General features: G+C 47.3%; 3 protein-coding genes across 10 annotated transcripts; 1 reads left to right on the top strand and 2 right to left on the bottom strand.

Moving 5' to 3' along the window:
• Window positions 1–84: 84 nt before the first annotated feature.
• c24h9orf64 (chromosome 24 C9orf64 homolog) lies at window positions 85–2,839 on the bottom strand. The gene is made up of 5 exons (XM_047048015.1): window positions 2,535–2,839; window positions 1,494–1,841; window positions 951–1,207; window positions 492–687; window positions 85–339 (listed from the first exon to the last, which is right to left on the bottom strand). Coding segments are annotated over exons 1-5 (1,032 nt in total). The 5' UTR covers window positions 2,536–2,839; the 3' UTR covers window positions 85–109.
• Window positions 2,840–2,927: 88 nt separating this feature from the next.
• On the bottom strand, window positions 2,928–12,917 carry hnrnpk (heterogeneous nuclear ribonucleoprotein K). Of its 8 annotated transcripts, none has more exons than XM_047048005.1 (17): window positions 12,838–12,917; window positions 11,718–11,787; window positions 11,465–11,615; window positions 11,088–11,185; window positions 10,616–10,672; window positions 9,573–9,616; window positions 8,133–8,205; window positions 7,903–8,016; window positions 7,664–7,792; window positions 7,181–7,509; window positions 6,862–6,918; window positions 6,457–6,499; window positions 5,532–5,547; window positions 5,341–5,373; window positions 5,098–5,165; window positions 4,742–4,911; window positions 2,928–3,974 (listed from the first exon to the last, which is right to left on the bottom strand). In XM_047048005.1, the coding sequence occupies exons 3-17, from the start codon at window positions 11,520–11,522 to the stop codon at window positions 3,944–3,946; spliced, it is 1,320 nt and encodes a 439-aa protein (XP_046903961.1). In that variant the 5' UTR covers window positions 11,523–11,615; window positions 11,718–11,787; window positions 12,838–12,917; the 3' UTR covers window positions 2,928–3,943. The 8 variants fall into 8 exon arrangements, with proteins under 8 accessions (XP_046903961.1, XP_046903959.1, XP_046903960.1 ...); XM_047048003.1 differs by having other exon boundaries at window positions 12,757–12,895; XM_047048004.1 differs by having other exon boundaries at window positions 2,928–3,776; window positions 12,757–12,895.
• A 138-nt stretch (window positions 12,918–13,055) lies between these two features.
• Window positions 13,056–16,109, top strand: rmi1 (RMI1, RecQ mediated genome instability 1, homolog (S. cerevisiae)). The gene is given in 6 exon segments (XM_047048344.1): window positions 13,056–13,125; window positions 13,473–13,658; window positions 13,853–14,396; window positions 14,600–14,682; window positions 14,684–14,938; window positions 14,940–16,109. Coding segments are annotated over 5 exon segments (1,935 nt in total). The 5' UTR covers window positions 13,056–13,125; window positions 13,473–13,499; the 3' UTR covers window positions 15,834–16,109.
• Window positions 16,110–23,217: the final 7,108 nt, after the last annotated feature.

Below are 23,217 nucleotides of genomic sequence, written 5' to 3'. Positions count from 1 at the left end.
CTGAACGGAATCAAACCCAAAAATGCACCCTTTACTTTCTTCAGAAAAGAGTCTAAAGAAATACTAACTGAAATAAACGTTTTTATTTCCAACCAGTTTATTTATTAATTCAGTAGTATACACAGCGTGTGTGGTGTATCGGAATGTGAGCCATCTCTTGGTGGTGCTCCTTGGCGTATGGCCACAGGTAGAAGTCTATGACAGCAGAGTTGATGCTGCAGCTCAGTCCATCTCTCTGCTCCAACAGGCTGGCAAGATAGGCCCTGATCCTTTCCACACACCTGATGGAACATCCACGGATCTCCACCTCTCTTCGGTCCCCTGAACAGAGCAGCTCACCTGGGAACCAGAAGGACAGGAGCAAATAGTGTAACATACACACACACACAGTGAGATACTTAAGAGAAAGTATAAATGGTACATTAGAGAGACACATACACAAACAGCAAGGTAAACTGCTTTGGAAAAACAAAATGGACACACACACACACCTTTCTTCAGGGTTTCCATCAAAGTGTCGGAGTAGCTTAGTGCTCCCAGGTAAACGAGGGCCTGAGGCACCCTGTAGTCTGCAAACATGGTGAGGTAATCCAGGTTGGGAATATCCCCCTCCCCCCGCGCCTCCATGATGCCCCAGAAGTCGGCCACCAGGATCTGGGCTCGCTTGTAGAAAGAGATCCTCCGGCCCTAAGGACACAGACACGATCTGTGTTGGAAGGATGACCTTCTCCTCAACTACACATTTAAATCCAGGCTGAAAAGGACACTGGTGGTGGTGGGGGGGGACTATGGAAAGCAGTTTTCCTGTCAACATCGTCTGAGGTGCAGTGTGTGGACTAATGTTTGGAGGACTACTGTTTTTCATCAGCAGAGGGAGCTCTGGGATCACTTCCTCCGAGTCAGTTATGCAATCTGTGTCACCCTGTGTCAAAGTCCTCGTTTTACTGCACCTCGTAAACGGCCTCGTCTCTGTACGAGGGCAGCCTGTCCACGATGAGCTCCACCATCTTGCGGGCGTCGCTCCCCGCCCGACCGATGAAGCTCCGGAAGCTTCCTCCATGTTCCATCAGGACGCGTCCACCCTCAGTCAGCACCCTGTGGCGCTCCCTCAGCATGGGCATGGGCGTGGCGTTGTCTGACCGCAGAACACGGCTCAAGTCCTCCACAGTGATCTGGGAGAAGTAAGAGGGCTCGGTGATGGGTATACCTAGAGACAGAGAGGGAGGAAGAGGGCAGGTGATTGATGAGGACAGAAGTCTTAGCAACTGAAACCCAGGAAACAGTCCTTTTGTGATGTGTTCATTTGATTATCGGTTTAAACATTGGGACGGAAAGAAGGGGACTCAGGCCTATCTCTCTTCCATAGCTCCGGGGATGACCAACACATGTCAAACTTGTAGCAGACGGACTATACATGCACAGCCTGGACAGACAGAGGGGACTATGAACTGCTGTGTGGTCAGAAGAGGCAGTTCTGGAGTGAGCAGTCTCACCCTCATCCATCGCCCTGGTGATGGCAGCACACAGGGTCATGTACCCCCGGTAGGTGGTCCCTTTATGGGTGACCTCACATTGCTGCTCCTTCTGCTCTGGCCAGAAGGAAAAGTTCATGGTGTCCACCACAAAGACCCAGTTAAGGGCTTGTTCGGAGGTGGGGGCAGGGGCTAGAGGATTGGCTTTCTTCCAGGCGCTTGCTGTAAGCTCCTCGCTGTCTCTCAGGGCATACAGCATCTCGGCCACCCTCCGCACCCCTTCCTCATCCACCCGCACGTCCTTGCTGCTCTTTGCTACAAACTCGCCGGACTCCCTGGGAGGGAGAGGCGGCTGAAGATCCGTTGCCACTGCAAAGACAACAAGGGCCAATGCCGCAAGTTTATGAAGCATCTTAGAACGGGAGAGCTGTCACACCTGAACCTAAATAAGCACCCTCCTTTTATTAAGCTAAATACGTTCCTGTTTTCATTAGGAGTCCTGCATGCTGTTGAGGAAGACTATCAAATAAATAATGCATTTTGTAGTTATATGACACCGTTTGAGTGGGTGGCATATTGCAATGCAGTCACACAGTTGTGAACTAACTAGCTATAACCACTCAAATCTACATTTACATTTAGCAGACGCTCTTATCCAGAGCGACTTACAGTAAGTACAGGGACATTCCCCCCGAGGCAAGTAGGGTGAAGTGCCTAGCCCAAGGTCACAACATCATGTGGCACGGTGAGGAATCGATCCGGCAACCTTCTGATTACTAGCCCGACTCCCACACCGCTCAGCCATCTGACTAAATCTATCGATGACTCTGAGGGTAGTGGAAACTACCGGTAACACAACATAGATGGTTTATGATCACATCCTTAATGCTCCTTCAACTGTTGAGACCCTACGGGGCAAAACCTACTTCCAATTGACTTCAATTCACGTGCTACTGCATACCGAATACAAAATATATAGAACCTCCGGACTGAATGTAATTCCTTTAAATACACCGTTTGGATTTAGGTTTGTCCGTTGAATTGCAGGGTGAAAACACTTACTCAAAGTTTCTGATATAACACAACACGTCCGACTTCTCTTTAGCTGGCTACCTTATCAATTGCGGTAGACATATCCGGGTCTGACACTCTGAACCAATCAGAGCATCTTATCGTCGGAGCGTTATTTCCGTCATAACAGATAGGAAAGAGAGATGTCTGATTCATACCAAGAAATTGTGCTATTTAAGTCCTAACTACCAGACACAAATAAGGATATGCATAATAAATAGCTGACACATTTAGATGTAAACACAGTAGCCCTATATTTGAATGGAGCATAGTTGCCAGCTACCGTATAATTTGATCGGGTCCTAGAGCAACAGAAAGGTGTACCGAAAACGATCAAATACATTTTAACATTTTTATTTTCAAAATGTGAGTCGCGGGATCTGGTAAAAAGTGACATCTTTATTCATGGGTTTACAATTGACAGTGAACTCAACTGCTGAGTATAGTCGGAAGCATAACAGGTAAAATGCACGAGCAGAACGTCAGCACTAATCATGTCCATTAAACAAGAGGACAATAGAAAGTTATCTTAACATTTTCAATGTCATATATTCGTTCATAAACAAAGAATTTATTTGACTAGATGCTGTAATTTCACAGATTGTTTATTATTATAAATCACCCCCCCCCCCCCCCCATGCCAACAATAAGCTGAAAAACACATGACGCAGGAGAACGATTTCCTACATTTATTTTTTAAAATCATAAAATGTTTCTTACAAGAAAAAAAAGCCTACATTCTGCACTTTCCACTGAATGGTGATGGTGGTAGGAGGGGGGGGGCGCATGTGGGTTTACTGATGTAAAGTGTGAGAACACACACACACACACACAGGACTGGTTTATTCTACTGACACAAACACACACGCACATACACACACACACACACACTACAAAACAAACCCATTCAAAAACCCCAAAAAGGTATGTTCATGCCTGCCAGGACAGGGGCTCCAGATGTATGAGTGTTTGAGCTCAGGTCAGTAAGATGGACTGAGAAAGCAAAAAGCTACACAGGAAATGCTGCACATCTACATTTAAAAAGTACAGGAATGTCGGACCTTTTCTCCCCCTTCACCTTCATACAAATAAAAAAATAAAATTCCAAATCCAAAAAAAGAAAATATCGGAAAACCCACAAACCAGGACAATAAGCTGGGGGGGATGAGCATTGAGGGAGGGAGGGGGGGGGGTCTCCTGGCTTAGAGGAACTGGCCAGAGTACTGCTTCACACTGGAATACAAGAGTAGAAAGAACACACAAAAAAAATAAAAAGAAAATTCACAGGAGTCAATGAAGATATATATAGCAGTATAAGGGTAGGGGGGTGGGGCATGACCGGGAAGGGGAGGGAGGGTGGGAGAGAGAGGAGGATGGGCTGCGTCGGTGGCAGGGGGGAGTTAGTCCTGGTGTCCGAGCAGGTGCAGCGCACTGGGGGGGAGGAAGGAGGGAAGGGAGGTAAGGGTTAGTAACCATGGCGATAACCATACAGAGGCGTTCTAACAGCATCTAGGCATCGAGGAAGGAAACGGAGAGAGGAAAAAAAAAAAAAAAAAAGAAGACTACAAACGGAACGCTCGACGGTTGCCGGGGGAGACAGAAGAGGAGAAGCCTGTGCCGTTTGGCAGACTGTGATTTGTTGTCATTTTATCTAACTAAAAACAACAAAATCACTAGTCTTCCAGACCGCAGCAGGCAGGGAAAAGCACCGGCTCCCTAGATCACACTGAAACGGCTCTGGACGTCGGCAACACCGACACCAATCAGGAGAGAATCTCTCCAAAGATCCCCAAGAAGATCTCTTTATGTACTGACCTCTCGATGTTTACTACAGGGGAGTCTTTAAAAAACAAATACTTGAGTGATTGGATTCTGAGCTTACAGCCATTTCATGTAACAGGAAGCTTTGTACTAGGTTCAGAGAGCAGGGCAGGACAGGGTTAGTCAGGACAGAAGACAGGCAACAGAGGATCTACGAAGGAGAGATGTTAAGGTGCAATAGAGGAACACAATATATACATATTCATATTCACTCACATCTACATATTTTCAGATTTAAAAGTTGCAAGTCTATGACAAGGGGAAGGAAAGAAGGAGAGGAGGATAGAGATGGAGGGAGAAGGTGCAAGAGAAAAAGAGAGAAGGATAGATAGGAGAGGTGGGTAAGTTCACTCATAGGAGCTTGTTCCAGTACTTGCCTGTTCTGCAATAGGTACTGGGCGTTCTGGATCTGGTCCTGGGTTCCGCTGATGGTGATGATGCGGTCTTCTGAACCTTCCAAGGGCTCGTCAATCTTTATGGAGGCCCCAGACTCATGACGGATCTGCTTGATGCGCTGACCGCCCTTACCTATGATGGATCCTGCCAGCTAGGGGGCGGAGTCACAGTGTCACAGTCAGTCACACACATGAGGAGCAGGGGAGGACATGTTATGGAGATGGAAGTGTGTGTGTGTGAGCGCATGTGGGTGGTGTGTTTGTCTCACAAGGGTACTCATAGGTTACGGTGGGAGTGACAGAAGGATGTGCCGTTAGTGTGTGTGTGTCAGACTCACATCTTTAGGGATTGTCACTTGTGTGGTGATGACTGGTCCACCCATATCATTATAGGACGCACGTCCACCTGCATGGCAGCGAGAGGACGGAGGGAGAGAAGAGATGGGAGTGAAAGGGTGGAGAAACAGTCATCTCAAACTACAATGAGTGTGCTGACACCTCACACATACAGCATTTTAATTGTATTTATGATGTATGCTTAATTCTTTTAATCACTAGCTGATTTGAGTTCAGAAACTCACCTGACTGGTAAGAGTCCCATGAAGAGCTGTTGTCTGTTGGGACGGAAGGGGAAAAATAAATAATAATACACAAACCAATTACAAATAAATAAAAGAACAGCTCTTGCGTCAAAATTAAATTAACAAATGAACTCAGTGAACTGGCGAACAGCATGTACCAAGAAACACAAAGAGAAACGGACAGAACTCACCATATCCACCTCCGCCCTGCAGAAACAGAGAGAAGAGGGAGAAAGAGACAGAGAGAGGGAGAGAGACAGGGAGAGAGACATGGTTCACTCAGAGAATCAATACATTCCTGGAGGTCTTTGTAAACAGGTGGATGCAGGCTGCCACTTGAAGACTGAAGGTCCAAAGGACACATCCTCCATAAACCCCAATGTTCCCCTGGACTCCTCCTCCTCCACCACTTTCACCTGCTATTCAGCTGCTCCTCAGTCACCAGGGCAACAGGCAATTCAAAAACCTGTTGCCGAGCAACCGAGGGCAGTATCTTGCCAGCTCGCGGAGAGCACGCCCATCTGTCAACAAAGCGTTATTATCGTCGCCTGGCAACCGCCACTGAGCCCCACCCCCGGCAACTGGGATAAAAAAGGATGACCGTGAAAATCAACCCGCACGGAGGAGGGGGGCAGGGGTTTGTATTTTGTCATCTCAAATACGTCGAGGACGCGTGTTAGATCAACTCTGCCAGGGGGATTTTGTTGGACCCATGGCCCCAATCAAGCTCCTTAGAGTATTTGAAAGTGCTTCAAATACTATTTGAGCCAACAACTCTGATGTAGACATTCAAAGACCTGGCACTGAGATGATTGGTCAACCAGGACGGGGGGGTAAGAGGTTGATTGGTCAACCAGGGCGGGGGGGTAAGAGGTAGGTACATGCAAGTCTGAGGAGGTTAGCGTGGCGCTAAGTAACCATGCGTGGAGGGGTCCCGGTTTGTGGTAAGCTACGGTCCTGGTTTAACTGTCATTACCACAATCATGACCAGTATGGTCCTGGTTTCTAGAGTCATTACCACAATCATGACCATTGTCTGACAACTCCCTATTGTCTGGCATCAGCCAATCGGATGCCAGGAGCGGCCCAGCGTGCTTTTATTCAAGGGTCACTAACCATATTATCGCCATAGCGATCTGGTCTGCCTCTTCTGTCACTGCTGGAGAGGGTGGGGGAGAGAGAGAGAGAATGTATAAGATGTGGGAGAGAGAGCGGGTTGAAAGAGAAAGGGGGAGAAGAAGAAAAACTGATTTATTATTCAAGAAACTGCTTGATTCTAATCGCAGCATTTATCTGGGAACAACTCAACACACTAGTCGATCATATTCTGAAGACATCCACACTGATGGAAGGTTGTAGATGCACCAACCAGTGCCCAGGCTGATTGGACTAGGACAGGATCTAAAACTGGGTTAGGACCAGGATCTAGTGGTATGGGTGAGTGGAGGGGCAGCTCAGGGCGAGCGGCGGGGGCAGTCGCGGGGTACGGGGCAAGTCCGGGGCAGAACAGAAGAGACTTACCTTGACCTGTCATCTGAGCTGCCTCTGTAGGAGTCATAGGACGAGAAACGATCGTCTCTGTGGACAAGATGGAGATGGTACACAAACATGAACAATGGGGCGTACACACACACACACACAGTACACAAGCAAAGTGACGCTATGCGAAGCAACGACTCCTCATAGCGTCCTCCAACAGCCTCCAACGACACACTTCCTTCATGCAGTTCAAGAGAGAGCCGGAAGTGACAGGAAGTGACATAGCAAGCCATGAGGATGAAGCACGACCAGGAGGAAGCAGGAAGAGAGCAGTAGGCATAGGACACCCAGATAGTCTTACCCTCTGATCGGGGGCCCAAGGGGCATGTTGCGTCCCCGGCCTCCTCCCCTGCCCCCCCTGCCTGGGTGGGGGGGCGGGGGGCCCCGACGTGGGCTCATCTCCTCGTAGTCCCGACGGGAGGGGGGCATGGGCCCACGGCCCCCTCGGCTGGCGGGCATCCGGTCGAAGCCGCCCGCCCCGCCCCTGCCCCCCCGCATGGGGAACCCTCCGCCCCCCATAGGCCGGCGCGCGCCCCCCCTCTCCTCGAACATCATGGTGAAGCCGCCGTAGTCGTAGGTCTCGTCGTAGAAGTTGGGGTCGTAAGGCTGGGCGCGACCTTTGATGGGAGCCTGGAGTGAGGTGGGAGGAGAACATGGAGTTAGAGAGAGAGAGAGAGACAGAGAGAGAGACAGAGAGAGACAGAGACAGAGAGACAGAGAGAGACTGGTCTGACCCGCTCCTGAACCTCCGCCCCCAGCAGGGTGGAGGAGGAGAGACACCCACCTCAGCGATGAGCTCCAGCATGATCTTGATGCACTCCACCACTCTCTCAGACTTGCCACTGACTAGCACCACGCGGTCGGTGGACTGGGGGCAGCACTCCTGGAACAGCTTGATGCTTGTCTGGGTGTTCTGGGAGAGAAACACAGGGCAGACAGTCACACCACAACCGCACAGGAAAAAAAAAGAATTTTGTTTTTTCCCCAATTGGTGCAAGTGTGCGTGTCTGTGTGTGTGTGTACCTCACGGAGCTCTTTGATCTTGGCTCCCTTCACCCCGATGATGCTTCCTGCCAGACTCTGGTGTATGAGCAGACGGAGCTCACAGTCGAAGTCCATCCCATTGTACTGCTGGTACTGGGTAGGAACCAATGAGGGCGCATGGTTAGGAACAGCTGACAAACACTGAGCCAATCACAGCAGAGGATTTGTCATAAACAACAAGCGGGGACCAATCAGAGAGTGGATCTGACCTCCTCTAGGGTTGGGATGATCTTCAGCAGGATCTCTCCCACTGTCTCGATATCCGCACTGATGCTCAGGATGCTGCGCACCCGTCCAATCACAAAGCAAGGAATCGTCGCAAGGACCAATCAAAATGGTGCCAAGAGAGAGGGGAAAGACAAGCGTATTTTAGAACAGTGACAGAGCTATAGCATTCGACCTCCTCAACTCTCTTCCCTCCAAATTCAATACCCACAGAAAGTGCTAGAAGCTACAACTCAGAACCAGTCAAATGGGTTACACAGATGACTTCTCCTAACCTCAATTGGGAGGAGTTGAAAGAAACAAACTCCTTTCACCCCCCAAAAAACAGTCCTCTTTTATACCAGTTTCAAACCAAAACGACAACATGGGAAAGTAAGAGAGAGGCCGTTTTGGAGACACCCGTTCAAAAATTATAAAAAAAATAAAACTGTCTGAAAAATTAATAGGCGACAAAAAATCAAATAAAAGTATCCAACCAAAGTTAAAAACAACAACAGAACCCAAGATAGAGAGTGGGTGATGGTGTGGCCACGGAGGGGAGGAGGGGGGGAGGGGGGAGGGGAGCTGGCGGTCTGAAACAGACTCAAGCTGTCTAACCAACTGCGGCACAGCAGACACATGGAGGAGGAAGATGATGACACAGAACAGGGTGACAAGAGTGTCAAAGCCTAGCGGAAGATGAAAACGAGGCGACGGGTGAAAGATGGAGGGAAGAAGACGGAGGGAAGGATGAAGACAGGGTTGGGAGGGGTTCTGCTGAGCCAGGGGCCAACTCTGCAGCTGCTGGGGGGGGGGGGGGGGCAAGAAGACATGAGGTGAGAGTGAGTGATCCCTCCCAGGTGAGATGAGAGAGCGAGAGGAGAAAGACGGGACAACACCTGGCTCTCACTGCTCAGGAGGAGGAGCAGGAGGAGGTGTGAGGAGTCTGACTGTGCACACTAGCAATGGACCAACCAGGAAGGGCCAACTACACAGACTCTATGGGACCATCACCAGAGAAAGGAGGAGAGCGGGGGGGGGGGGGGACCAGTACACTGACTGACGGAGAGGAAGGTTGGCGGGGGAGAAAGAGGGTGGGATGAGGAGTGTGGAAGGGAGAGAGAGAGAAAGAGAGGCTGTCACTGAAATAAAACACAGACATATTAAAATACTGGCATTGGAACAAAGGCAGACTACATAGGTCTAACGGTAACACTGAGGTCGTATAACCTTGGCTGAATTCAAAATGGAGACAATGGAGGTTTAACATGGTGTTACAAGACATATCAAAGAGGCAGTTTCGGACATTGATATTGTCACTAGAGACCAAAAGGCAGGTTGAAATACTGTGACTTGAACAAAGGCAGGATTGTTTATTCATTTCAAATTTAATTTAGTTTATTTCCTGTAGTCAGGCAGTGAGAGGGAGGAGCTTAGGGACATACCGCTCAGGCCCACTGCTGTCTGGGACTGACACACTGGCATTGAACTGCATGGGCCGTGGGCGTGGCATGGGCAGGGGCCAGGGCCATTCGAGCACACAGATGTCAATCAAGTAAGGCGCCCATTTAGGGACAGGGCACGATTATGGGCGGGGCCAACCAGGGTGTCAGGTGGGCGGGCGCAGGAGGGGCGATCCAGAACATGGGCAACAGAGGAGGAGGAAGTGGGCAAAAATAAACAAAATAAAAAACAGGAGAGGGAAGAGGGAGGGGAGGGGGGGGGAAGAGGAATACATTATAATACAGGCTATACTGGTATGTCATTGTGATTTAATTCTCTCAAAGCAGAGGTGGAGAGATTGAAGAGAAAAGAGGTGAGGGAGACAGATGGAGAAGACAGTCCAGGGGGGAGAGAGAGAGGGAGAGAAGGAAAGAGAGAGAGAGAGAGAGAGAGAGAGAGAGAGAGAGAGAGAGAGAGAGAGAGAGAGAGAGAGAGAGAGAGAGAGAGAGAGAGAGAGAGAGAAGAGAGAGGGAGAGAGGTAATGACATTAAATGAGTTGGCCAGGTGGCTAATATACAAACATTTCCTACAAAATCATTCTACTAGCATTGGCACAACAGACGGCCAAGCCTTACTTGTAAGGACCCAGTCAAGAATCAATCATGTCTGGTAGCTATAAACGACAGTACTCATTATACAGGAGGAAATGGATTCACAAAGGGCATGTGCTTAGGCCCAGGTGGTTCTGAATGACTAGCAGAGTTAACCGTCTGGATGATGATGGTGCTCTCTGGTAACACCCACAGATAGGGACCGCACAGGAGCAGGAGAGTCTCAAAATATTCCTACATTTCACAACATTTACAGGGCTGTGGGTGCGCTCAGAACTCCTTTAAAATGGACCTCCACATCCTATCTTGACTTTAGCAGTTAAGAGAAGACCCCACCCTCCCATGAAAATAGGGGAGGGAGGGAAATAACTACACCACCCCCCGATGAGAGGGGGGTGGGGGGGGGAGAGTGGGAAGGATAAACATGTACTCACGTCTGTGCGCAGGGCTTTAATGTTTTTGCCACCTTTCCCGATCACAGCTCCTGCATTCTGCACGGAGTAGAGAGAAAGATAGAGCATGTCCAACTGCCTGGAAATGTTTGCGCAACTCAATACACCAAACGGCAGTAAACTGACATGTCGTCCCATTCTACACTCAGGTAAGAAAGTGTGAATATGACTTGAAAGATTAAAAAATTATAATATAATTTCAAATAATGTACGGAATAAGACAAAATGATATTGTGCTAAAGGCTCAAGGGTTTGTCTCTGTGGAGTACTTCAAGTCATTCGAATAAAAACCGCTATAAAAAAAATATATACATGTACAGACAAATTAATTACGAACAATCAACGCAAAACGAACAGGCTTTGAGACGTGTGCTAAGGTGATTCTGTGAAGGCACTGCGGAGGTGTTGGGAAGGCTGCGTGTTGGTGGGGTGTGAGAAGAACAGAGGGACTGACTTTGCTCTGCAGGAGAACCCGGAGCTCCACCATCTCGTCCGAGTTTCTGGAACGCTTGAACGCTTGCTCCTCGTCCACGTCCTCCGCTGGACGCTTACCTGACACAGGTAAACCCCCCCCCCCACATGAATACACAACGCTTGTCGACGAGTCTCGGTTTCTTTCCCCTCAAATAATTCAAAACTCCCAATATCAGAACTAAAGGCAGATATCACACACACACACCACAGAAAATCTGCCTTCATCTTATCACAAAACATAACTTATGTACAGTACGTTTACACGCATTACAATTGACATCGATTGTGTGTTCTTACAATTTCAACAATTGTGTGTTCTTATTTATAAACAACGCATTCACAGTTTTCACAATTTACCGTTGGTCTCTGTATTGCTGAAAGACGTATCTTCTTGTTGCTCAATTTCTGTCTCCATTGTCGGCTGACAGCGGGTAAAGTAGGGCGGGCACCTCGGTCCTGGGAGAAGGTAACGGCGGGGAGAGAACAGCGGGAGCTTCGGTCAGCCGGTCTGTGGATTGACATTGTCGATCAATTAAATGTCACCGTTATTGTAAATGCGACTACGACACAAACTGTAGAGAAACGGACTGACCAGAGAAGCAACACGTACCGATATTTATTGCGAAGAGATGGGCGTGTTATGGGCGGAACTATACAAGTATCAAAGAGCGGCTGCAAACCTACCAAGGAAACATAATAATGGTTAGTCATGAACACGTTAGAATCCGTTGTAATAGACAGAGACGGCTACTAAATTATTATTTCATTTGCACGACAGAGTATGCAATTCCAACAATCTATTCGACTGTGATTGATACGAGCGTTACCAAGAGAGTACTGAGAGATGTGCAGCGTCGACTGTGTATATTTCAGGGTCTCGCAAATAAATTCGACAAGACATGATCAATTGAATTCATCTGAGCCGATAAGTCGGTCATCTGAGTGAAATTACAGTCGTCACAAATAATTTAAGATAAAAATTAGCGAGTTAACTAGCTAGAACATAGCCTTTAATAAGAGACACCAGTTAGTATGAATACAAAAACATAGGAACAATGTTTGAACCTACGGGTTTACAACTGAAGTAACTAGATCATACTAACATGCTGGCTGTGCAACCTCGAAATACCGTGTTTCCATATAGATCAATAATGTTTCTAAATAACTTGTTTTATTTATTTATATAATAATTTTGGATCACGTGATTGTGGAAAATAAACCAGATAACGCTGGTCCTAATCAATCCGCGTGATAGCGTATTGTTGAATAGTCTAACGTCGGTTAGCTAGCTACTACAAGCTAGCTTACTAAAAACCACGATAGCAACCACACGACAATCACGTCCGTACGTTGCCAAGTACAGACGAATATTGCTAAGTTTGAACAATTATATTGATGTCATTATGATATATACTGGTAACTACCTTGCACTTTGAAGTTAATAAACATTTATCATCGTATTTCAATCGTAATAATCGGGTTAGTTAAAGGAGCGCTAACATTGCTACCACTGGCTACTGCTAGCTAGCTAACGTCGTTAGCGAACATGAATGTAACCGGATGTAGCAAGCTAGCAGAACAGTTCAATGCACACAATAAAATGACATTCTGTGGCACTTTATCAACACGTGTAAGTATTTCGCTCATACCATTGCCTTAGCTTGTAATTGAGTTTAGCTAAAATGCTTTCCTCTTTGCACAGTCAAAAACGAAACCTCTTCGAAACAGACCTGAAATGGCTACACCTCGCAGCTAGACTCCCCCTTCTTTTTTCAGTCTCACAATAAGAAGAACGCAAAGACCAAAAATGCTGGCGCCGCTGAAATGCACATCGGCTTTGATTGGTCGATGAAGACGCCAGATTACCTATCAAGCACACATTGGTCAATTCATCAGTCAATCACAGCCACATAGGCAGGTCCCAATATACTTGATCTTCAGTAACTACAAGCAAGGTAGTTTGACCAAATTGTAGCATCCCGTCACACACAACTCCCAGAAACACACTAACATCACATGTAAGTAACTCACAACATGCATATTCCGGAGCATGTATGTGCTTGGGATTTCACTGTATCTGGAACAAGCAAAATAAAGTTGTTGCTGTTGTTTTTTTGCAAATCAAATTAGTGGGAATGGATAGCCAGTGCTATCCTGCTCAACGAACAGCTTTGGCGCCTTATCTAGCTAGCTACTGTATTCCAGTGTGTCACACTCAGCAAGTTACCAACGTAAAACTACAAAATCCACATTACATCTTAACGTTAATTATCCTACGTTCCATTATTCTATTCTGACATCCCCCGGGGCAAATAAATACCCATATACAGTAAACATTAAAACGTTTAAAATCATCACCTGATAGGTGACGGTCTTCAGCGGAGCCTTAGTGATGCGACCCCCGGCCCAAGGAGCGGTCCAGGCGGCCCAGACCTGGCTCAAGTCCTCCTGGCAGGTTCAGGTACCCTTCACCTGGCTGGAAGCCTGTGTGGAATGGCTGCAGGAGGAAGGAGGCGGGCAACAAGTGTCCCAGCACCAGCTTAACCAACAGGTGATGGAAGACCCTGCTTAGTTTCAAACACATACTGGTGGCAGTTTTCTTTTGCAAATACTTCAGAAGCTGAACTAAGGTTTCGTTTATAGCATTCCCTCCCCACAAACCCTTGCCATTTGTATATGTCAAGGCAAGCTTAAATTAATTCCTCTTTACGACTGAGGCCTACGTTCATGATTCTGTCACTTTAGGTGTTGGATCAGTGGCTGCTGACTGACCTTCGGGACTTGGCCCACCCAGTGCTGCCCGAGGGACTGTCCCGAGCCCAGAACACAGAGCTCAGCGGCAGCTTCTGTGTCCAGGTAGACTCCCTGCTGGATGTCAGCCAGCCCGCCTACACCCAACTCCAGCGTGCCAAGGGCGCCGACTGCACAAACGAGGGCGTGTCGGCCGTTACCCAGATCACCCAGCGTCCCTGGGAGGCCAAGCCCACTCGCATGCTCTTCCTGCAGATCACTGACGGGGTGCAGAGCCTGGAGGCCATGGAGTATCAGCCCATCCCTGCACTTGGCGCCCTCCTCAGGCCTGGGGTGAAACTGCAACTGCATGGCCAGATAGTGTGCAGGCTTGGGGTGCTGCTCCTGGGCCCGGGGAACGTGACGGTGCTTGGGGGGGAGGTGGAGGAGCTGGCGGAGAGGAACAGCCTGGCCAGGGTGCTGTGCAGAGCCCTGGGGCAGCCAGAGGAGGAGCCTCCTCAAGGTGGCGCCGAAGAGCAGGAGAACCACCCACTTGCAGGTAAACAACTTCTCATTGGCTCATTGAGTTCACACCTGCAAGGGGTGCTATTTCCATAAAATAAACACAAACCATATGTACATGTGAAAACAGAGAAGCAGAATATACTGTGTATATATAGGTATACAGTGTGTATATATTTACAGCATGCTCAGCATTTATGTACATGTAAATGACTGGTTTTCTAAATGCTGGTTTGGCAGCAAACCAACAGGAGCCAGAGGATGATGAGCTGGATGACCAGGAGCTTTTGGCTAGCTTGGATGCCCAGGAAGAGAGGGGGGAACAGCAGGCCGGATGGAGGAACCAGGAAGAGAGGGGGGGCAGAGTGGAGACAGCAGCCCAGCATGGAGAGCGGGTATGGGACACACAGTGATGCCTCCTCCAGGAGTGCGTCTGTCGTGAGCCAGTCCTCGATCCAGTCCTCGATCCCTTACGGAAGGCCATCCTTCCAGGGTCATCGCTCCGAGAGCCAGGCGGACTCGGCCGTAGGAGGTCACCCCTCTCGCGCCCCCCGCCTGGGTGGACGATCACCTGGACGAGGACTTTGATGATCTTCCTCTGGAGGAGCTGGATTTCCAGGATAGCCCCGCTAGACCCACTCCGCCATCCAGCACGAACCCCAGAATAAGTTCTCTCGCTGGGCACGCCCAGGGGTCCGGCTCTGGGTCTGCTGGCGTGAGAAATGACAAACATTTAGAATCCTTCAACGAGTCTACTGACTTCCTGGACGAGAGGGATGACTTCATGGATGAGGACTTGGATTCCCTGTTCCCTCCAGAACCAGAACACCCCAGAGAAGACCTTACACTAGAAGGCACCAGAACCCCCCAGACATCAAGCCTTACACCCCAGGCATCTGGTCCTGGACCCCAGACCTCCAGACCACCACAGCTGGGGGGGGACTGGATCAGTCCAGAACCAGCAGCCCAAGACTCCATAACGGTGAAATCTGAACGTGCGGAACAAACAGACCCAGAGGGTGATGGTCATGTGACTCTAGACTCCCCTCCGTTCACCTACCTGTGCCTCCTAGAGGGGTCTGGGGGCGCTGTGGCCTCCGTGCCTGCTAGGGAGGTACGGGTGAAGGCTTTTATCGTGACCCTCCTGGGGAACCTCCAGGCCAAGGGCGGGGAGTGGCGGGTCGGAGCCAACATCTCAGACGGGTCGGCCTACCTGGACGTGGAGCTGTCGGACCGGGTTCTGACGGGCCTGCTGGGGTTCTCCGTGGCCCAGAAGGCAGCGCTGAAGCGCGACCCGGCCCGCAGGGTGGAGTTAGCGGCAGGGATGAAGGCCTGTCAGGAGGGGCTGGTGGACATGTGCTGTATCATGACCCTGGCTTTCAGCCCTGGAGGGGGCAGGCCTGTGGTGACACGGACTGATGATGTCACAAACGGGGACTGTCGCGTCCTGGAGTGGAGGGTGAGGGGAGTGTAGGAAGGGGAGGAGGGGGAGTGCTGAGATAGCAGGGGAGGAGGTCGGGGAGGAGGTCGGGGTCTAAAGATGCGTGAGGATAAAGGAAAATTTTACCCTTGTTATGGTGTCATGTGCTAGTTAAAAAGTGAGAGATGGTACAAGCATTATTTTTAATAAAGTTTGATTAAAATGTTTCGTTTTACTGCTATTATCTTTCGTATATGATATGAGGATATATTATCTTTCAATGAATTAAGTACATATTTAAATTTATATTTTTTAAATAAAGGTTTGTTAAAAATGTTACCTGCTGTCCTCTGAAACCATAAATGTAACACCATTTCGTGGTCACAGTGACACTACCGTCCGGTAATAGAGACTGATGGATTTGACGTTGCTCCGTCTCCTCACACTAGGGACGTGTTTACATCACAGGATATCAGGCTGTGTGTTTTTATTGCTCCTGCCAAGAGGTGTTGCTGAGATGATGGGAGTCGGGAACAAATGAATATCCTAAGAGCCGGAGCGGTCCTGTTTCTCTGTCCTCTGTGAACAGCAGGTGCCATCCTATACCTCGCACACACATACATACACACACTCACCTCCCCCCCCCCCCCCCTCCTGTGCCCCCCTGTGAAGCTTCATTGTGATGCTGCTGTGTGCGCATGCATCCCCATCCACGGTCTTCCCTTGTTAGGGCCTAATCAGGTTCAACAGCTAAACGAGAGGCCAGTGTTGCATGTCATTAGCCTGTTACGCTGTAATGAGGCAGTCGGACGTGGAGGGGCTGTAGCCTGGACCAGTGAGAGCCCATAGGCCTGGTGAATTAGCCAGGAGAACGGAAGAGGGGGGGTCGTCTGGTTTAGAGACGGGAAAGGGTGAAAGGAGAGATGTGGGAGAGGGGGTAAGGAGAGGTGGGGAAGGGTGTAGGGAATAAGTATGTATGTGGAAGTGGGTAGGAGATGAGTAGAGATAGGGTAGGGGGTGAGGAATAAGGAGAGAATGAGGATTGGGCAGGTCATGTTGAGGGTAGGAGGCATAGTATAGGGAGGAGAGGTCAGAATGGAAGGGGTGAACTGTCTGTGACTGCTTTGGGCACTAAGAACCCATACACAAGTGGAGTTAATCAGAAGAAAGATAGTGGTAGTTCAGGGAGTTAACCATGATGGGTAGGCATGATGTATGTTCTGTTGACACGCGAAAAAAAACTTTCAACTAGTGTTTGCTTGGAAAGAACGTCTTGAAAAGAAAGAAGATTTTTTTTTTTCAAATCGGTTGTCCATGTCAAGAGTTTAGAGTAAACATGAAAAAATGTTCGACGTGTGCTAATAGCATCCATTTGCAATGTTATTTCCTTGATAAATTTCCTCCTCCTCTGTCCGGAGAGGGCATTATCAAGGTAAGAGCATTTTTCGTTCTCCTTTTACTTCGGATGTGCCCAAATTGCGGTCGAGTGGAGAGGAAAGCGCACAGGTGGGAGGCGTTGTGCTAATTTGTTGATGTCTGCTCAAGCCATGTACTGTACCTTATTGGTCCTTTCATTTTGAGAGAAGGAAAAAAAAAGAAAGTACATCGACAATCCAAACTAATATGCTCAGCAGTAATTTTCCCTTCGTGGCTATTAGAGGCCCGGCAATGAAATATCCACTTACGCTGGTCGACCTTTGTCAGGGTTCCGTGAAGATCCGCAAATGGGGATTCGCTCTGTTTAGGTCGGACTTGTTTGTATGTGTGCTAAGCCAGGAGTATGTCATTATGGAACAGACATTGGAGGAAAAATTGGTCTTGGGATACATGAAAGTGCATTATGTATCCACGGGTGGTTAAGAAAGATGCTGGGTGGGAGGAGTGTTTTGGTTTTCAGTTTTATCCGTGCGCCATGGTGAAGTGTATGCTAAGATGACTGTGCGTCATGTAGTCATCATTGACGTCCGTTTAGGGTACATGAACTGTCACTGATGAACCACGGATGCAGGAAATCGCTCAGAGTTCAGTTTGTTGTGTCATACTGTCACATATTATATTTAAGATTATTACAGATTTTTTTTTATTGTTGGAATTTGACTGCAATCTGTCATTCTGGGTCGTTTTGCGTAAAGAAAAGGACACTATACATTTCATACATATCGAAGGAAGATTGTAACAAATTGAACATAAATTGAAGATAGTAGAAAATTAGGAAGAAATTATGGGTTTAATTACTGCCCTCGTAGCTTCCCTCCAGGATGTGAACAAGGATATGGTCAAATCATGCAGAAGGAATGTTTAGCGGTTTTTAGTTAAGGGGAAATCTTCAGAAAATCCTTCATAAACCTATTTTTTTTATTCCAAGTAAAACTGTTTACCTGAGCAAATGGTCCAGGTAAAGGACAATAGTGGCCATCCACTTGGTTCTTAATGGGTTTTATCCCATGAACCTTTGGGCCTTAAAAAAAAGGGGGGTTTCTGAAGCGCATTGACCTTTTAGGTCCAGAGTTTGAATGAAACTCCTGCATTTCTCAAAAAGACCTCATACAGTTTCTTTTTGCCCATCAAACCAAGATTTCTATCCTTGAAAAAAAGCATCCTTACAAACCACTTTCCTCCTTTATATCTAAACGCTCAATGTAATATTGAAGCCTATTAATAAACTGGACAGGAGCTCTTTAGCCAGAGAGACAATACGAACAAGTGAGTTAAGAGAGAAAGAAAAAAATCTTGCAATTACCGGACAAAAAATTATTTTGTCTTTGGCCCCCATTCAGCGGTGTAGTGATGAGTGGTTAAGCAACCTAATGGAAAAGCCCATTACTGCCCATACTGAAGAAGAGGTGGAACAGCCATGACAGCACTGTATTACAGCCAGAAAAACAACTGTATTCCCCACCTGACCTACTTCCATTGCCCCTCCATCATTCTTTATCACTGCCTCTTTACCTCTCTGTACCTCTCCCTCTCTCTTTATGCCCCTCTCCACCTCCCTCTCTCTGCCGGTCTTCCTACCCCTTTCTCCCTCTCTGTTAAAAAGTAATTACATCCATTTGAATATGTTCCGTATGTGCCAGAGAGAAGAATTAAACAAAAGAAGAATGGGGTGGTAGAGCCTGTAAAGACAGAGAGCAGCTTGGCCTGCACTCCTCTCTCTCTCTCTCTGGCAGTCTGTCAAAGTCAGTGATGATTGGAGGGGTTATTTAATGAAAGTGTATAAATCCTGTCGACGGAGCCTTCACATCACCTGTACCCTCCCACATCCTCCTTTACTGACAGTCTCGTTACCCCCTGACCCTGTTCACCAGGTCACACACCGACGTGACAGGTCTATTATGAAACGCTGGTGAATGGCAGGGAGATCATCGGAGGGTGAGGGGTTTCAAACATGGAAATGAACAAAACTCAGGAACACTGTTCTTTCACTCAGCTCTGACAGCCAGCTGGAGGGAGACAACTCATTTGTCCAGATCCATCTAAGAAATAGTGTGTGTATGTTTAAACGTGTGGCCATTTGTGTTGTGTTTAATTGGCTTAGTCCTGGAGTGTGTGTGTGTGTTTTGGCATTGTTTATTGGTATGGGTAATTCCTTTTATTCATGAAGCAGGATATGAATGTAAAGGTCACTTCGAGAAAACAAATTCTCATACCTTCTTTCTAGTTGAGGAAATGAGACCCACGGGATTACCCTCTCCTTTCCCATCTCCTCTCACCTCTCCCTTTTCCTCTCTCTCTTCTCTCCCCCCTCCTCTCCTTCACCTTCAGAAGCTCTTTGGAAAGCTGTTTTTAATCGCTTGAAATCTATTTAATTTTTTTTCAGGGTTTTGTCCCCCCATCACAGAATTTTCTTTTCAATTCAAAAAATTATCTGTTATGATTCATATTTAGTTTGTAATGGTTTCCCAAATATTTAAAAGTCCCAAGGATTTAAAAACCTTCTCTTTCTTCTTCATAGAAAAATTCTGGGTTCTATGAATATGCCAACATCCCAGGCCACGGCCATGGCCCACAACCGCTGCACCCGGTTGATCAGTCAAAGAACTGATAGCGAGTTGTCAATAGGGCTATACGAAGCAAACCAGTGGGCTATTTGTATGTAAACAGTTATCCTACATGCAGAAAGCTTGAGTAAAAGAAATGCATTCATACAGACTCCAGCCCGCTGTCGCTGTCCCAGGATAACGTACACTTCAACCGGAATTTCTTGAGAAAACCTATTGACTTTTTGACCTTTACAAAAAAGACAACTCTCGTTCAAAAAAAATAATGTAGGAAATGAAAACAGAATCTGTGTATGTGACAGCGTTGCCACGGTGCTACAGGTCAAATAAAACTCACACATTCACACTGTCCTTGCATCTGATGATTCCAACTAATATACAAACTTGTTGACCTTGTAGCCAAAGCCGTGAGCAAGTCGTACAATTAAAGCAAAGCTGGAGTGTGTGATGTTCCATCAAAGTTTCTCCACCTTCGTAACTTTGCCTACCTCTCTTAGACTACAGGATGCTGGAACAATTAGTCCACGCATTCAGATTCACATTTCAAGTGTTGATGATGATTGTTACTATTATTGCAAATCCCTTTTTCTCAAAATGAAGATTGAGAGACTAATATGAAAATGGAGATTCTACGATGAATCCAAGTAATGTGACCAAATATCTCGAGGCGTCTGTGGCCACTAAAACAACCAGGTCATAATCAAAATGTTATCTCCATGTGCTTTCTAAGACCCAGGTGAGTACCTGATTTGTGAGCAAAATGGCATGTTCTCCTCCATAGCTGGCCCACGGCATACTGAAAATATCTATTAAAATTCATTTGGAACATTTTCGTTTCACAACAGATGTTTCCATCTCATGGTCAACAGGAAGTAACAAAGACCTACCCTCATGGACCCTTGTGTGTGTGTGTGATCTGTGTGTGTCACTTTATGTGTCACACTGGATTGCGAACGTGTTTTTGCCGTACACCCCATGACAGCTGCGCGTGTCCTTGCATGTCTAACAGGTGACCCTACCCTTGGATGAAACCCAATTAGAGTTGGCCGACCTGTTTTCTCTTTCTACCTCCTCGATACAGAGCCACATCACAGATGCATCTGAACTCCAGAGGAGGCAGAAGATGAATGACGACATGGCAACAGTCTTACCCCCCTTTCCACACTCCAACTTCCCTTTTCACTCTTTTCTCTCAACAAGACTCAATGACGGCTTCGTTCCGGATCTAGAACGTTCTTTGTGAAACTGGGCATTGAACAGTGGACCACCGTGCGCAGAAAATAGACCCTTGAGCAGCCCTGACGCACAGCTGTCCTCTCTAAGGTATGGCGCTTGACGTCCTATAGCGGGAGATCGCTAATGGACCCTCGAGAAAAACCCCCACTCCATCTCTCACGACCCCTTCGTTGCCACGGCGACGTAAGTAACCAACCTGGTATTGGGAGTTAGATACTGGAGGGGCATTTTTACAGGAACAAAAGCAGGTAAACACTTGTAGGCTAACCCCCACACTACCCCTAACAACAAAATGCACTTTTCTCCCATTTCTTGATTAGCTTTCAACACCACTGTTTCAGAGCACCAGGGGCTTGTATTTAACAGACCAGGCTAGCTGTGGGCTCCAACCGGTAGAAATGAGTGGCAGTGTAATTTAGGGTAAAAATGAAAGTGACCAGGAATTAGGAGTTCATTTGTTCATTCACAAGGAAATGGAACAGTAGAAGATATAGTTATAGAATTTTTGGATAATCTGCATGGTTTGGTCCAGACAAGTCTAGTCTGGACTGGTGTGGTCTGATCTGTTCTGGACTGGTCTAGTGGTCTAGACCCCCCCCCCCCCAGCCTGGCCCCTGGCCAGGACCCCCCAGCCAGGCCCCTGGTCAGCCTCTTCACCACAGAGGATGGCTCCGTCTGTCACAGCTCACCGCGGGGGACCTGGACAAGCGGGGGTTGAGCGCATCCCTGAATGCATGCATTTAGCCTGAAGACACGCAAGCCTTTACTGGGAAACCCAGCACATTTCTAGGTATACACACAATGGCAAAAACACCCAAATGTAATGAAGGGGAAAGTGGCTACAATGGTTCTCTGAACAAACAACCGACACGCGTTCTGTTAGCAGAATCTCAGAGGGAGGGAAGGGAAAAGAAGGGGAGCGTTTGTGTCATCAAATTGACAGAAAATGTGTTTTTCTGCTGTGTGTTTTAGTACCCCCACTCCAAACATCAATGCATGCGCACAGATACACCAGCCAACCAGAGATATACAGCAGAAAAAATGCACCAGTAACACCAATATTTACTGTGATTCAAATACTGATTACCATCCCAATGAGAACAAGTCATAACTACACAAACTGACAATCTGTGGTTTGTGTGTGTGTGTGTGTGTGCATGAGTGTGTGTGTGCACGTGTGTGTGCGTGTATGTGTGAGCGTGTGCGTGAGTGTGCATGTACGCGGTGTGCGTGTACATGAGTGTGTAAGAGTGTGTCGAGACACACACATTATCCTTTTTGATTTCTCCTCGCGTGCCTCTACGCACGGCTGTGTCATTAGAAGTCAAGCAGCTATTAGGCATCAATTAAGGAGCATTCAGTATTAAAGTGTGTTATGGAAAGCCAGTGATTAGGTAATAAGTAGAGTCCTTACATGGTATTTCGGTTGTTTGGTGTGTTTATCAAGAGTTTAATTAGCCGGTCGACAAATGTTGCCACAATTTGGTTGTCCAGATGTCAGAGGAAGGAAATTTTCAAGCAACCATTGTGAAAGCGACGATTTGGAATTAAGTTGTAAATGAAAGTCATGACTGTGAATACGTACGCTCTTATGAGGCTCCACATCCAAAACGACCATGAGACGACTCAACGATTCTTTTATACTTTCAGTTTTACGCTTCTCAATCGCGAATCCCATATTCTATACTTTAGGCCGATGCATCAATTTTCTGCATGCTGTGTTCAATGGGTTCATTGTACATACAATATATGGATAAAACTCAGTAATCAATAACCCTAGAGTGTTTAAAAGGACTCTCTTTATGACAGTTCATGCAATCAGCATTGAATCCTCTTTAAAACATTTCTCACATAATATTCTCCATCTCGTGTTTTCTGTTAACCTTGGGTTTCTCTTCAAATAACATGCCCAGACTATAGTAAGCGATCGAGGGAAGGAGGATTTATGTCGGGCAGATTCATTTAGACTTGAACATATATCCCGGGTGGCCTTTAATAAACTATTTTCCATTATCTTATTTCATGACAAGTAAATCGTTTTTAATTTGTACATCTCTCTCTCTCTCTCTCTCTCTCTCTCTCTCTCTCCTCTCTCTCTCTCTCTCTCTCTCTCTCTCTCTCTCTCTCTCTCTCTCTCTCTCTCTCTCTCTCTCCTCTCTCTCTCTCTCTCTCTCTCTCTCTCTCTCTCTCTCCTCTCTCTC

Source organism: Hypomesus transpacificus, chromosome 24, assembly GCF_021917145.1.
Source record: "Hypomesus transpacificus isolate Combined female chromosome 24, fHypTra1, whole genome shotgun sequence".
NCBI classification, from domain to species: Eukaryota; Metazoa; Chordata; class Actinopteri; order Osmeriformes; family Osmeridae; genus Hypomesus; species Hypomesus transpacificus.
The sequence above is the reverse complement of the archived record's forward strand: the minus strand, read 5'-3'. Positions and strand labels throughout refer to the sequence as shown.

Bases quoted from the DNA above. Each gene is read 5' to 3' on its own strand.
- c24h9orf64 (XM_047048015.1), bottom strand. The intron at 688-950 runs GTGCAGTAAAAC...CTGTGTCCTTAG, and splicing joins GAGACGAGGCCGTTTACGAG to GGCCGGAGGATCTCTTTCTA. The intron at 340-491 runs GTGTGTGTGTGT...TCTGGTTCCCAG, and splicing joins GATGGAAACCCTGAAGAAAG to GTGAGCTGCTCTGTTCAGGG.
- hnrnpk (XM_047048005.1), bottom strand. From the start codon at position 11,522: ATGGAGACAGAAATTGAGCAACAAGAAGATACGTCTTTCAGCAATACA. The intron at 11,186-11,464 runs GTAAATTGTGAA...TACCTGTGTCAG, and splicing joins CAGCAATACAGAGACCAACG to GTAAGCGTCCAGCGGAGGAC. The intron at 8,017-8,132 runs GTCAGATCCACT...GTTCCTACCCAG, and splicing joins TCATCCCAACCCTAGAGGAG to TACCAGCAGTACAATGGGAT.